This window comes from Mytilus trossulus, chromosome 10 (genome assembly GCF_036588685.1).
Source record: "Mytilus trossulus isolate FHL-02 chromosome 10, PNRI_Mtr1.1.1.hap1, whole genome shotgun sequence".
Classification (NCBI taxonomy): domain Eukaryota; kingdom Metazoa; phylum Mollusca; class Bivalvia; order Mytilida; family Mytilidae; genus Mytilus; species Mytilus trossulus.
Window position 1 is genome coordinate 27,016,950 of NC_086382.1, and position 15,926 is coordinate 27,032,875.

General features: G+C 32.0%; 1 protein-coding gene across 2 annotated transcripts in view; it reads right to left on the reverse strand.

Annotated features, from left to right (window-relative positions):
- The window catches only part of LOC134687126 (activating molecule in BECN1-regulated autophagy protein 1-like), a 35,387-nt gene that overhangs the window by 12,674 nt on the left and 6,787 nt on the right, over positions 1-15,926 (reverse strand). The window contains exons 1-12 of one of the 2 annotated variants that reach the window (XM_063547139.1): positions 15,435-15,711; positions 13,922-14,109; positions 11,399-11,457; positions 10,258-10,441; positions 9,183-9,358; positions 8,189-8,287; positions 6,865-6,983; positions 4,214-5,293; positions 2,722-2,833; positions 2,179-2,336; positions 1,155-1,265; positions 87-272 (exon numbers count right to left, since the gene is read on the reverse strand). In XM_063547139.1, the coding sequence (XP_063403209.1) occupies positions 87-272; positions 1,155-1,265; positions 2,179-2,336; positions 2,722-2,833; positions 4,214-5,293; positions 6,865-6,983; positions 8,189-8,287; positions 9,183-9,358; positions 10,258-10,441; positions 11,399-11,457; positions 13,922-14,044 (2,407 nt within the window). In that variant the 5' untranslated portion in view covers positions 14,045-14,109; positions 15,435-15,711. Of the gene's footprint in view, positions 1-86; positions 273-1,154; positions 1,266-2,178; positions 2,337-2,721; positions 2,834-4,213; positions 5,294-6,864; positions 6,984-8,188; positions 8,288-9,182; positions 9,359-10,257; positions 10,442-11,398; positions 11,458-13,921; positions 14,110-15,434; positions 15,712-15,926 lie in introns of those variants that run through there. The other variant, XM_063547140.1, reaches the window with a different exon arrangement.

Below are 15,926 nucleotides of genomic sequence, written 5' to 3' on the forward strand. Positions count from 1 at the left end.
TAGTTGTCTCATTGGCATTCATACAACATCTTCTTTTTTATATTTAAAGTAAAAGATTCATTACACTTCAAAACAAATATACTTACCAAAACTTTTTGTATACAGACACTGGCCAACTGTCTCCGGTAAAAGTGAATACACAGCCATAATGTTGTCATCTGGGAAGCCTCGATGACTGGGTGCAAAGGTCGCTAGCAATGTCCCATCCTGAGATATATCACAGCTAGCATCATTGTGAAGTTTACAATGAGGTACTATTATATTGACCTTTTCTGAAAATAAAATTATGGATAAATTAAATAATTGCTATTTAAAGAAATTTTCATTTGATCTAACTGACTGATAATTTCCTTTTCAGCACAGTAGAGTGATATGAAAAATTATTGCTAGAAACTAAAGGCTTATGTGCCATTGTCAATGAAATTAACAACTTCGTCATAGGTAAACTAGCAATAAACAGATTATCATTGGTCATCTTATCTTGGTTGATTTTCTCACTTTGCCTTACCATCTCAAGCGAGTATATCAATCTCGTTACAGATTACCATTGGTCATCTTAACCTGGTTGATTTTTTCACTTTGCCTTACCATCTCAAGCGAGTATATCAATCTCGTTGAGATGACCAGTGATAATCTATAAAAATATAGCAGTAATAGTTACAATTGAAATTTCAAATTTGGCTTAGAATTTTCCCTTCATTATTGGTAACACAACATTTAACTGCAATGAAAACAAAACTGCTAAACCATTTATATAAGTGATAACATACTACAATGATGATATAAATCTCTGTATTTGAAAATCTCCCAAACTGGTATTGCAAAAACAAAACTGAGTTCACTGCGACCTTAATTTATTTAAGAAGATGCGGAATGAGTGCTAATCAGACAACTCTACATCTAAGTCACAATTTGTAAAATTCAACCATTATAGGTCAAAGTATGAATATTGTATCTTTATCTATAATACTTAAACTTCAATTTTAATATTAGATTATATTTACAAACAAATGGTAATTATTATTGTGTAATATTCTACGTGTGACACTGTTTTTCTTCTCTCAAACTTCAAGTCATTTTCATACTCTACTATTACTATCAAGCAAACAAATTTAATTGTAAATCTTTTCAAGCAGATGAAACCAAAAATTTACCCTCAGAAATATCGGGAACTGCATTTGCTACCATATCCCAGTACTGTATTCTGTAAGTCTGGTTTACTATATTACTAGCCACCGCTGCTTCACCTCGACCCATAAAAGCGCCTACAAATAAAACAAATATTTAGAAACAGTTCTTTTTTTATTTCTTTGACATTTTGATATTGATTGACATACACAACAGCCAGGGTGGATTTTGCTTTTTCCACCTGCCCACCCGTGCCCATTCTAGCTTTAATCTCTTTTTTATAAAATTATTGATTACAAATGCTTATCTGCTTTTTTCAAGTGATTGTACTTGCAAGTCTTTAGATTAAACAAAAGATTTGCATGCCCACTCCTATGGGTGGGCAGAGTGGACAAGTTAGAAATTTTGCCCACCCAGTGCCCACTCCCATGGTGGGCTGGTGGACAAAGCAAAATCCACCCGAGCTGTAGTGTACTTTATGTGATGTAGTTTATGCTATTTTTTTGTAACATATTTGCCTTCTTTTGCACAGGAGTGCCTGTTCAGGAGTTGGATGTATAATATTAAATTTTAATGCCATTTGTCATTTGATATCAAAGTGCCATGTTGTCTGCATGTAAAGGAACCTTATAACAAGGCTGATTAGTTATTACAAGATAAAAATGTCTATCCATACAAAAAACCCTTATTCTAAAATAACATACTTAATTTCCAATACATAATTAACTAGACATCATTGAGATGGGAGCCATCTTTGTAGGCCCTGCTGTGAATAATGTGTGGTAAAAAGTTGTATCCTTACCATAGGACATGGGGTTTTCAAATGAAAGTTGATTTTTTTACCTTGACCTTTGACCTAAGATGTTGTACATACATTAAGAAACACCCTCTGGTGTTGGTTAATATATATGTCAAGTATAAACTTTGAAATCATTACGGTTCTCAAGATATAGAGCGGACACCATCTTTATCATAGGACATGGGGTTGTCAACTAAAACCAAAGTTTTTGACCTTGACCTTCAGGGCCCTAATTATAGTTTAATACATACCTGCTATTGTATGATTGATGGCCCTTTGTACAGCATCATGTGGTCTATTTATAGTATCGTCTAGTATACTGACAGAATAATGTGGATGTAAATGATGCCTCTGTAATGTCTGCCATGTGTTAGATGATGATGATGATGATGAAACCTCCGTCCTGGAGCTAAAACCATACTTCAATTATAACTTTGTATATATTCATATTTATCTTTAAGGTTTAAATTTCTGTTCTGGTCCTTAAACATATTTCAATTATTTCTTTGTGTATATTCATATCTATTTTTAAGATTCAAATTTCTTATTTTTTAGGTTTTTCAATTTTAACACTAAACTTGCTGTCATAGTGAAAGCCCAAATCATAACATTGTTAACAGCCTGTTTTGGCGCAAGAAATTCAAGTTTTGGAGATTTATTTTAATTTGCACATAATGTTTTTAACAAAATTTTAGTTGGTTTCTTTTTCGCTTGTCAAGAAGACTTTTACAAGACTGAAAGCAATTTAACAAGCCATGCCATGGCTGCAGGACTTGTGGTTAAGTGTGGTATACCTTGAGTTTGACGAGACTACAGGTGGGGTTGGTAAAGATTGTCTAGGACTAGATACAGATGTTCTGAGTGCAGTCTCCAGTAAATGGGTTCTGTCCCTTGTTTGCTGGTTTCCTGAAATATATATAAATTACTGTTAACAGTTGATTTAGAACAAAAATATTGTAAACAAAAATAATCTGACATTTGTTGTGTTGTTTATTGGTTGCATTTCGTTTTCAAAGAATTAAAAAAACAACACTTCAAACTGAACATAACTGGTATTTTACAGCAGATTTCATTGAGTATGTAGCCAAAGGTAGTATCTTTGGTTAGCTTGCTTGTTAGCTGAACCGTGAAGTCATTATCAGGTAAGGTATACAACCCTTTTTTCGTAGTAGCCAACAGACAGATAGATTGGTTATCTACCGGACTAGTCTACTCATAAAGGAGGGAAGTTTTCCTTTACAATGACTTCACGGTTCAGCTAACAAGCAAGCTAACCAAAGATATTACCTTTGGCTTCACACTCAATGGAAACCGCTGTAATGATTAATAACATTGTGTGAAAATGCAAGAATTTTTAGTCACACAGCACTTTGAATTTCAACTGGAAACTATACAAACATAATAAGAAATTTAAGGTAGCCAAGGGAAATAACTCTGGAACAGCAAATGTCAAAATCATTAAAATTGAACTAGACCCATAACTTATGTTAAAGTCAATGAATTTATGTTCAAATTATAATTTTCATCAGGAAACAAACCCAACAGCTAATTAAGGTTACTTAAGGAGATAAAGTGTCATCTAAATTATCATCCAGCGAGGCAGTGACAGACATGTGCGTCACTGTATCTCCCAGTCCTAGAGGCATTGGACAAAGATGATGCCCCCACTTGCAATCATATAAAGTTCTAATGGACATAAATGAAGAACAGTAAAGGTGATGCTACCCAAAAATTGAACAAGATCTGTATTTTGTGGTAATAAGCATTGTGTTTAAGTTTCATAACATTTGGTTAAGACAAACTAATGGTAGAGAACAAAAATCAATTTTGGGACGTACGTACAGACAAACAACAGTAAAACTTAATGCCCACTCTGTTTTGGCAGGACATACATGTCCCCTCTGTTACAGTGGGACCTAAAAAATCTATACAAACAAATACTTTAATGGATCAGTGTTGTGATGGCAAATAGAAATATATTATGCCAATGCAAGCTTTACATATTTCCCATATCTTCACACTATTTAACCACATTGCAGGTTTCTTTTTCGTCATAATTTGATAAAAGTTAACTGTAAATTCAGAATAAATGTGTGCATTTATTAATGTGATTTTGTCATTTTAGAGTAAAATACAATCTTATTTTTTGCGATATTGAGAAAAATCATATATAGAAAATAAAAAAATACGAGTTCAAATTATTGCAACTTTAACCTTGTCACATTTTTGCAATAACAAAAACATTGCAATAATTTCCAATTTACAAAATGTACAGTAAGAAATAACCTGGTTGGTTTTGCTCTGAGTCATGAGATTCTCTACATCCAGTGACGGTGATGACAGGTCTTGTTACTTGTTGATTCAAAGGTACATCTCTGTTTGAACTTTGTTCATCACTAGCCTCTCCAATTCCATGCTCCACTTGCAACTGTCGTATGCTTTCCTGAAAACTGTTCCGAAGATCGTTAATTCTATGATCCAATTCATTCATCTCCTGTTCTAACCTGGTAGTTATGGAGACAAAATTGTTTCGAATGTTATCATAGTTCTCAGTCAAAGACGATGTACTATTAGCACTTTCTGAAATATTCATATTTCTATCAACTAAACTTTGACCTGAAGCACTGGCCTCTGGCTGATCAGCTGATGAACTCAAATTAAATCGTTGATTATGATCAGACAGTCTTTCAGAAGAATTATCACTGTAAATAGATGACCTTTCATTAAAACTACAAGTAGGCAGGTCATTCTGCCTCCTTCGAAGAGCCATTAAACGATCTCGACAATATCGTCTACGACTTTCCAGTCTTTCTTGACGAGACTGTAATGACGACTGATTTCTCCGATTGTGAACAGTCAAATTATAGTTTCTACACACATCACAATGTCCATCACAGTTACTTTGGTCTAATATTGACCTTGGCCTTGACAATGGGCTCCTTCTTAAGTTAGTTAAACTCCCAGAAGCACTATCATTATTATTTTGTCTAAACATATGTCTATATAAATTATCTGTCCTACGATTGCCAATTATCCCTGCTGAGAGCCTGGATGAATTTAATGGCCTTGGCGGTCTTTCGTGTGAATTTGATACAATAATGACAGGACGAGCTGTTGCTGAACTATCCATTGCCTCCTCTGGGGGAGCTGTCCTTGAAGGGGGACTCCAGGAATATTCTTCTGATAGTAAAGAACCAGTGCTTGACGATGGCCCCTGATCTTCAGAAGGAATGACATCATCTTGTTCTGCAGCTTCAGATGCAGCTGTTTCTGTGACGTGCCTGGCATACTGACGAGCAAAACTAAGGCCCTCTTCATGCACAGGTGAGGGAGGAGTATCTAAATCAGCAGTATTTCCGATGGGACCTGCAAATTGAGTAATAGATTTAATAAATCAGTATTAATTTAAGCAGATCTGTTCTCCTACTAAAGAGAATATTTGGTTTAACGCTACAAATGGTATTGAATATGAGAGAAAAATTGTAAGGGTTCCGCGGTACCCAGTGTCTCGCCTACTTTTGCTGTAAATCGCAGGCTCAACAAAAATGAGGCAAAAAATCAATAAAAACATTCCTCTTGATGCTATCCTATGATTGTAAGAAGGTTTTGTCCAAGTTTGGTAAAAATCTAGGACAGTTAATGAATCTAATAAATGTGTTAAAAACTATAACTGCAGACTGTATGTATGTTAACTGGAAGAAAATCTAAGTCAATTTAAAAGTAAAATACAGAAAAAATGGAGTACTCTTTATACAAAATTTACTAACTTATGATCATAAATAAGCTTCTGTCCAAGTTTGGTACAAATTAACCCAGGATAGTTTAAGAAAGTTATTCAAATTTTAAAAACTTTTACCACAGAGTGAATGTAATGTTTCCCTGCAGAAAAACTAAGTCCATTTAAAGGTAAAATACGGAATAAATGGATTTATCATTTTTATAACTTTTGCCTCTGGATACTATCTTATGATCATAAACAAGCAACTGTCCAAGTTTGGTAGAAATCCAGTATAGTTTAAGAAAGTTATTAAAATTCTAAAAACTTTAACCACAGAGTGAATGTAATGTTTCCCTGCAGAAAAAACTAAGTCCATTTAAAAGTAAAATACGGAAAAAATGGATTTATTTTTTAAAAATTTGCTTCTGGATACTATCTTATGATCATAAACAAGCGTCTCTCCAAGTTTGGTACAAACCAAGGATAGTTTAAGAAAGTTATTAAAATTCTAAAAACTTTAACCACAGAGTGAATGTAATGTTTCCCCGCAGAAAAAACTAAGTCCATTTACAAGTAAAATACGGAAAAAATGGAATTTTATTTTTACAAAATTAACTTCTGGATACTATCTTATGATCATAAACAAGCTTCTGTCCAAGTTTGGTAGAAATCCAGTATAGTTTAAGAAAGTTATTAAAATTTCAAAAACTTTAACCACAGAGTGAATATTTGTGGACGCCGACGACGGAATGTAGGATCGCTTAGTCTCGCTTTTTCGACTAAAGTCGAAGGCTCGACAAAAAGGATTAAGAATGTAATTTAATCTAACCTATACAAAGCAGTGATGCTAGATACGAGTAATTAAGGCCTTAAAACCTTAAGGAATGATTACTATATTTAAGATTGGAAAGAACTTTCAAGATTACATGTACATAGTTTAAGGGCCAAGTACAAACATTTCATAATGTTGAAGCACATATGTGTACTGTGATTTTTTTATATGTGACAGTTGGTGATATTTTTTTTTTTTTATAAATGTATAACCATAATTTATTTCATTACATATTTGTCAATACATTTTCCATTTTTTGCTTGGTAATCATTTTTAGATAATATTTATTAGTATGGAATATTTATTAGTATAGAAATAGAAATTGAGCATACGAGGAATAAAATATAAGGTTTTCATCTTTTCCCAAAAATTATTTTTACAACCTACCTGATCCTGCAGAGGCCAAATTTATAACTCTATCTCTCTGATAAGTCTGAAAACACTCGACCAAGTTGTCATATACATTACTTAAGCCTCTTGTTCTCTGTACAAAACTGGGTCTTCCACTACAATAAAGCCAACAAACTCTGTCATTATTCATATTCATCAAATTCTTTTATTTTAACCCTTTAACCCCAAATCCCGCCAGTAGGAGTGATGGCGACAACCATTCTTTGATGGCCCGTATGACCCTCCATACCTTTTTTGAACTGCCCCACCTGAACTGCCATGATAGCAGGGACTTCAACCAAGCAGTTCATGGTCCATAAACTCTTCTCAGATGTCAGTTTATGAAAATATGGCACTTTGAACGCCGTTTAAGAGTTCAAAATCGGAAAAACGTGAAAAGTAGCCAAAATCAGGTGGGGGTGGGCATCTTTTGATGGCCACTACGTAACTGGTAGTCATTGTAGATATAAACTATTATCGTAAATGCCTGCCTAGGTGGTATAGGAACACAAAGAGGCATAATATGGCCAATAGGAAACTAGTCTGTAAAATCTAGGTTACCGTTTTGTCAAAAATCTGTAAAAACAGACATTTAGGCAGACCTGACTTGACAATAAAAATTCGCCAGCAAGACACTTAAGTTCAATATACTCCAAGTTGGCATGAATGGACTGCAGTAACTATAGGGTAAGAGACTTGAATGGCAAAGAAAGACAGTCTGGTCAATGTTCACCTCTCAAGGTTGTTTTAAAATCGGAAAATAGACGGAAAAAGACAATTTTTCAGTGGGGGTTGGTTTAAACCCACGTGAAAATCTCTTCGGGGCGAATGAGTTAAGGACTCCAACCTTTTGCAATTCCTTATGGTTAAGATCTGATAATATTATAACATATTTTTTTTTCTTGCACTGTATATTTGTTTTATAACCTTTAGCCAATTAATATATAACTCCCCAAAAAGACAACAAAAAAAACAGAGAAAACAAAATAGTATTAAAAACATTGACTTTCAGGTTCCTGATACATGTATAGTAACATAAACATGCAGTTATGTAATATAAAATTAATTATTATTAATTCAGAAATCATTGCATTCATTTATTATTGCGATCTTTTGCAATTTAGCCCTTTCTAGCCATTTTTCAATAATATAATTTTGTGGTTCTCAAATTCTATTGATGAACTAAAGTTCATTAAAATCCAAGTTTTACATATTCGTGATAGACACGAAAATAAATCGCTCGAAAAATAGTTTGTTTACAGTATGTTTGTTGTCTGCTTGTTAATCAATGGCCATCAAGTATCTCTGTACAGTGTTTTACCTTATAAATGATACTCTAGACGAGTTAGACTGTTGTAATGTAGCAGTGTTGGTTATTCCCGTGTAAAGGTGATGGCCGTGTGGATGGAACTTCACCCATCTGAAGAAAAAAACGATGAAAAATCAAAACAAAATATAACGATTTCAAGGAATTATACATATAAATTAATGAATCCCAAAACTGTTACAAAAATGTATTAATTATTTGTCAGAGAAAAAAGTAAGCAAGAGGGCACAGATTGAATTGTTAAAATCTGTATAACAATTTAATCTGTATTGTTTTGAAATAATATTTTAATAGTTAATATATTTGTTTAGCCCAAATCTGATAAGGTGCAGTCTACTGTAATACATTTAAAGTCTTTCAAATCAAGGTTTTTACTACAGTATCACAGTGACTTAACATTATATGAATGCATTTTTCTATAGACTATTTTCATATTATAGACTTTTGTCTTGAGATTTTATTTATTTTTGACAGATTATTTACATTCTGGTACTTGTTCAAGTAAGGCCAACTAAAAATTGTAAAATCAAGTTTACATTTAGTACAATTTTTTGGGAAAATATCCTGTTATTTTTTTTTAATTCACTACAAAAATATTCAGATTGCACTGATTATATGTTTGATTTTACTTCTTTTGGCTGCTCCTACCTGACCGAATACCACAATGTCTTACCACAGAGTAGGAAATCTATTGAAAAGTATATATATAATCGTAAGCTAAAAGCTGGTAATATGAAAAAAGTCTATTGCCTATATTAACTGATTTAATTTTCAATTATTCAAATTAGTGTCCTGAATGAAATATATCACTACAACTAATAGCACAGAAAATAACATATCTAAATTTGAAAAAATTTCTTAAAAGCGTTTTCATGTAAATTAATGGCTCTGTTTTGCAGACGACAGCCCATCCAACCGCCTTACATCCCCATATCAATAACTGATTTTTGCTTTCGAAAATCTGGTTAAAATTTCTTATTCCAGTTACCTGACTCTTTCAAAATCATGTTTAGTACTACAAACAGCAAAAGGTTCTGGCTTAGTCCAATCCCAGAAGTACACAGAGTTTCCAGCAGCAAACACCAACAGATTGTCCGTGGGATGGAATGTAAGGGAGGCTATTACTGTATGTTCCTTACATCTCCAAACTTCTGAACCACCTCCCTATAAATCAGAAAAATAAAGAATTTGTTGTGTTACAATAAATTGAGATAAATATATTTTGAAGACAAAATGTATTGTTAAGGAGACCTGATTTCATGATTTGGAAAAGCTTACAATAAATTTGTTTGTGTTTGAGTATTTTAACTTGTGATTTATTTTTAATTTCTTCTATTTTAATTCTATTGATTTATATACACATAATCGCTATTTTCTGCAATTACTGTACATCACAAAAGTTCCCGTGAAATTTTGACATCATAATAGAAAATATTTGATTGTGCATAACAAAATAATATAGATAAATAAACAAAACATATGTTACTTGTTCTTATCAACATAATTCAGTTATTATAACTATATTATGCAAAATATAAATTCAATTTATCAATTAGCAGAAGAAACCTAAGACTTAGTGCATTACATGTGAGGTTTATGACACTATTTTTTATTTGAACTATTCCATTACCATATTTTCAGTGCAAGTACTTTATGAACTTGACAACTTGATGAGATATTTTTATAAGACTGAAACTTAGTACAATTTTTATTTTTGAGCTTTTTTGCATTATAGGCAAAATTAAACTTATCAGACTTATTTCTTTCAACCATGTTGGAGTTATAAAAAATAAATAAAAAAATACTGGTATTTAACAGAATAATGAATATTTGTCATTTTAACATTCAAAGTTGAAATAATATCAAAGTGTTATATCATGAATATACAAAATACCATAACGACTGACTTGGACAACAAATTATCAAACAGTTTCATGGCACTTCTGGTTCTCTCAGGTTGTTTTAAGTGACCTCAGTTATCTTTGAAAGCAATAACAATTTGAATCAATTGCAAGCTAAATTAAATGTAAAAATATAATTTTTATGAAAAAAAAAAAACTTACAAAGAGGTCCCAGATTCTGACCTCTCCATCTAGACATCCAGATGCTACAATTTGATTGGATGATGGATGGAATGCCAAACACCATGGTGTCCTTGGATGACCTTCAAGAACATGTGTACACTTTCCTGTAGCTGCATCTGTTATTCTTACACTATGGTCACCATGAGTTGATGCTATTTTAGTTCTACAAAAACAAGAGTATAGTAAAATAGTCTTCTTATCAGCATTACTAAGATAACTAGAGGCTCTCAAGAGCGTTATCGCTCACCTGACTTTAACTTGGGTTTTAAATTCATATAAAAAAAGATAAAATTTGGCTACAAAGTAACAACACTTGGCCAGCACCTCATAAGGAACATTCATGCTATGTTTGGTTTCATTCCATTCAGTGGTTCTCTAAAAGAAGTCATTTGTATGCATTTCCCAAAGGGTCCTATGTTAAACTAAGTCCCCCGCTGGCGGCCATCTTGGATGATGGATCGGCTACAAAGTAACAACACTTGGTCAGCACCTCATAAGGAACATTCATGCCATGTTTCATTCCATTCAGTGGTTCACTAGAAGAAGTTCAAAATGTAAAAAGTTAACGACGACAACGGACGTCAATGACAGACGACCGATAGCAAGCTTAAACTTGAGCTAAAAAGAATAAAAGGAATGACAAGACAATAAGCATTACAAAAGACTACTTGAACTTTGAGATACATTCATTTTTAGGTTGAAGTAGGCTAAATTTCCCCTAAAAAAGAACATACATTTTTCTTTTATGTGAAATTATAATAAACTTAAATCATTGAAAATCTGTAAACATTTTATCTTATAATTGCATATCCCATTTATACAACATGAATCCCATGCATAGTATGAGAAGCTTATACTGTTAATAAACCATGTGTAACTCAGTTGGGAATTCATAGAATTACATCTATTTTCACTTAAACTTTTTTGTTTTAAACCTGGACTTATAACTTTAACATTTGTCATGTTTGTGTGTTCTACCTTCATACTTTAAATTTACAAGTTACAATAAAATAACTAAGAAATATAAATGTGTGTCTGCTTATTTTTCAAAAACCTTAATTGTCCTTTTTAATCAATAGCTGCATGCATGATATCATGTTTGATAAGTAACAGTACTTACCTATCACAACTAAAATCTACAAGAAATGTAGCTCTACATCTTCTCGACAAGGAGCATGCCTGCAAAAAAATGAGTAAAATTTCCACATCAATAAAAATATTTTCACGTATACACGTAGGCTTCAAAAAAAAGATTCCCTTAGCAAGGAAGTTAAAATCCAACCCAAGTAACAAAATACTCATTTGACATACAGTGTTAACAGTTCACATTGTAATGAACATATACTAAAGTTCAAGTTGATGTGACCACAATAGCTCACAAAGGATAAGGAATGATAAGGCCATGTTTTATCATACCTTGTACTTTTTAAAATCTATTAGACTACAATCATGCCAGATATTTTTCATTAAATTTGCATAATGGTTTCAAATTCATTGCATTAAATGCTTACTGCAAAAATTATCAAAATAGACCCATTTTAGATCTTGATTTCTGTATCTAGACAATAGCCAAGGCCTTACCAAACCTAATATTATCTTAACCAAAAATAGGTCTCATTCTTGTGGATAAGATCTCTTTTCAGGTAGGGCCTTGAAATACAGGATTATACGTTTTTCTAATTTGTTCAAAACCTATGTGGTGCTGTGTAATTGTTGTGTACTCCAATTCTCTTTTTATTTATATTTGACAATGTTTGTATTTTTAGTAAGAAATCCATAATTTTATACATTGTTATCCATACATTTTCCATCAAAATAAAGAATATACATTTGTTAAGGGGCCAGCTGAGGGACGCCTCCGGGTGTAGGAATTTCTCGCTGCATTGAAGAACTGTTAGTGACCTTCTACTGTTGACTGCTCTATGGTCGAGTTGTTGTCTCTTTGACACATTGTCTATTTCCATTCTCAATTATATTCATCTACAGGGCTTAAAATAAAATATTGTTTGTTTCCCCAATCCCACAACCGACCCTGCAAAAATGGTCTGACTCACAAAATGTTATTGTCAAAACTAAGACTAATATCATTTTATTCATTTCTGATATTCAGAATTGCCGGATCAATAGATATTATTCCAGCTTTTTGGAAAAAATAAAATTACTTCCCTACCTTGATTGGGGAAACAAACAATATATTAATTTAGGCCTAAAACAAACAAATCCTGTGCTTGTCATACCTTATTTATCACAGGTTCACTGCCAATTTCATCAAAATAATCTTGAACTTTATCTTTTGTATTCCATCTCTTACCTTATTTATCACAGGTTTACTGCCAATTTCATCAAAATAATCCTGAACTTTATCTTTTGTATTCCATCTCTTACCTTATTTATTACAAGTTTACTGCCTATTTCATCAAAGTAATCTTGAACTTTATCTTTTGTATTCCATCTCTTACCTTATTTATCACAGGTTTACTGCCTATTTCATCAAAGTAATCTTGAACTTTATCTTTTGTATTCCATCTCTTACCTTATTTATCACAGGTTTACTGCCAATTTCATCAAAATAATCCTGAACTTTATCTTTTGTATTCCATCTCTTACCTTATTTATTACAAGTTTACTGCCTATTTCATCAAAGTAATCTTGAACTTTATCTTTTGTATTCCATCTCTTACCTTATTTATCACAGGTTTACTGCCTATTTCATCAAAGTAATCTTGAACTTTATCTTTTGTATTCCATCTCTTACCTTATTTATCACAGGTTTACTGCCTATTTCATCAAAATAATCTTGAACTTTATCTTTTGTATTCCATCTCTTACCTTATTTATCACAGGTTTACTGCCAATTTCATCAAAATAATCTTGAACTTTATCTTTTGTATTCCATCTCTTACCTTATTTATCACAGGTTTACTGCCAATTTCATCAAAATAATCTTGAACTTTATCTTTTGTATTCCATCTCTTACCTTATTTATCACAGGTTTACTGCCAATTTCATCAAAATAATCCTGAACTTTATCTTTTGTATTCCATCTCTTACCTTATTTATTACAAGTTTACTGCCTATTTCATCAAAGTAATCTTGAACTTTATCTTTTGTATTCCATCTCTTACCTTATTTATCACAGGTTTACTGCCTATTTCATCAAAGTAATCTTGAACTTTATCTTTTGTATTCCATCTCTTACCTTATTTATCACAGGTTTACTGCCAATTTCATCAAAATAATCCTGAACTTTATCTTTTGTATTCCATCTCTTACCTTATTTATTACAAGTTTACTGCCTATTTCATCAAAGTAATCTTGAACTTTATCTTTTGTATTCCATCTCTTACCTTATTTATCACAGGTTTACTGCCTATTTCATCAAAGTAATCTTGAACTTTATCTTTTGTATTCCATCTCTTACCTTATTTATCACAGGTTTACTGCCTATTTCATCAAAATAATCTTGAACTTTATCTTTTGTATTCCATCTCTTACCTTATTTATCACAGGTTTACTGCCAATTTCATCAAAATAATCCTGAACTTTATCTTTTGTATTCCATCTCTTACCTTATTTATTACAAGTTTACTGCCTATTTCATCAAAGTAATCCTGAACTTTATCTTTTGTATTCCATCTCTTACCTTATTTATCACAGGTTTACTGCCTATTTCATCAAAGTAATCTTGAACTTTATCTTTTGTATTCCATCTCTTGTTATTTGATCCTATTTCTCTTTTGCTTAGATAGCTAGCAATATTAGACATTTCAACTTGATTTCTTTTCTTTAAGATTCCATGGTGTTGTACATGTGAAGTTGAACCATTTGCTTCTGTAAAAGGAAAATCTATCATCATAAATGTAATTTTTATTATTATGTGTAGATAAATTTTACAGTACCATATAAAAAAGAAGATGTGGTATAATTGCCAATGAGACAACTGTCCACAAGAAACCAAAATTACACAGACATTAACAACTTTAGGTCTTCAACAATGAGCAAAGCCCATACCTCATAGTCAGCTATAAAAGGCCCCAATGAGAAAATGTAAAACAATTCAAAAGAGAAAACTTACAGCCTTATTTTATAATATAAAAAAATGAATGAAAAATGCAGACATGATGCACGACAAAAGATTGTGATAGATATTACATGTTTAAAAAGGGTTAATTAATACAATACAAATTGTCCTCATTCTGTGTTTTTTCAAAAAAAATAATGGGCAATTGAAGACACTCCTGGAGCACAAAAAAAATAGGCAATCGGATTGTCAAAAGGTAGAATTGTAAACAAAAAGGCCTTAAAAATTCATAATTTGCCTTTTATTAAAATATACTTGTACATATAAATTTTATAAACATCATCAATACAAATGTAGTTTGCTAAACAGTACAGCATATTCAATGATATTTATTTTCCATGTTTATTTATATACCAGCTTTCTCTTTATATTTTAAAATACTTCACTATAAGCACCATAGTACTACTATTTTTCGGAACAAGGCATTGCCTTTATTCTGATGAGAGTGCCGTAAGCACCTCAACATGTCAGTTATTCATATTACTGCAGCAAACAATCCTTAAGTCAGTGTTCCTGTCTGCCCAAAATAGAAGGCAGTCCGCCCTTGGTGCCCTTTTAATGTCCAAATCGCCCTCTGCACAAATTGTATATATTTACATGAATAAGTGGAGTGAAATTGATGCAAGAGGCTAGCATATTTTTGAAATCTATCATTACCTCTGCCTCATAATCAGGGTCTGCATATAACATGTATAAGAGGTTTTCACTTCAAATTCATTTCCATCTTTATCTTCAAGATTAATTTTGGTAAAAAATCTTAAGAAACTAGACTGAGAAGTAGAGAAATTAACAATTGCAAACATATGAAATGAACCACCTGTTATTCTCTTGAATATTTGGATCATTTTTAAAATGGTTAAAATTTAAAAATAATCCAACTATTCAACAATACGTTTTTAATTGATGGTACGATATAATAGAACTATTTCAAGTATATCCCTATACCAACCAAATAAATCTTGGATTAAAACTTTCAATTGGAAGATATGTCAACTATTCAAAACATGGGTAACAATGTGCCACCACCTCTTAGAGGTGGATGCATTAAAATAGTTGAAAAAGATTTACTATTTACCTTTCTTTTCATTGCAAGGCTTTTCTCCTTATATAAATTCCCTAATTATCAACAATGTTCATTTCCTCAATGGTCATGGCTCATTAACCACAGTTAATACACATTTTGTTACATAAATAACAGTTATGCAACAATAAGTAATCAAACCAAAAAATGTCAATAAATCCCCTTAAACTTTCAAAACAAATGATACCTTTTCAAATAAAAGTCTTTCTCTTCTGAGGATTAGAATCATACAACTAAATAAATAAAATTTCCTGTAACAAATCTGGTATCATGCGACCATGTATTAGATAATTATAAAACCAATGTATGGACATAATGAAGATCAATGAGATAACATGTAATACAACATTTATGTTTGACCGTTGTGACATCGTGACACGGTCATCCATACCCTCCAGCCACAAAATCTCAATCAATACATAGTGAATGTACGAAATGAAACTATCAGTAGTCTGACAATATAGTCAATTATCTGCAGGTTAACAA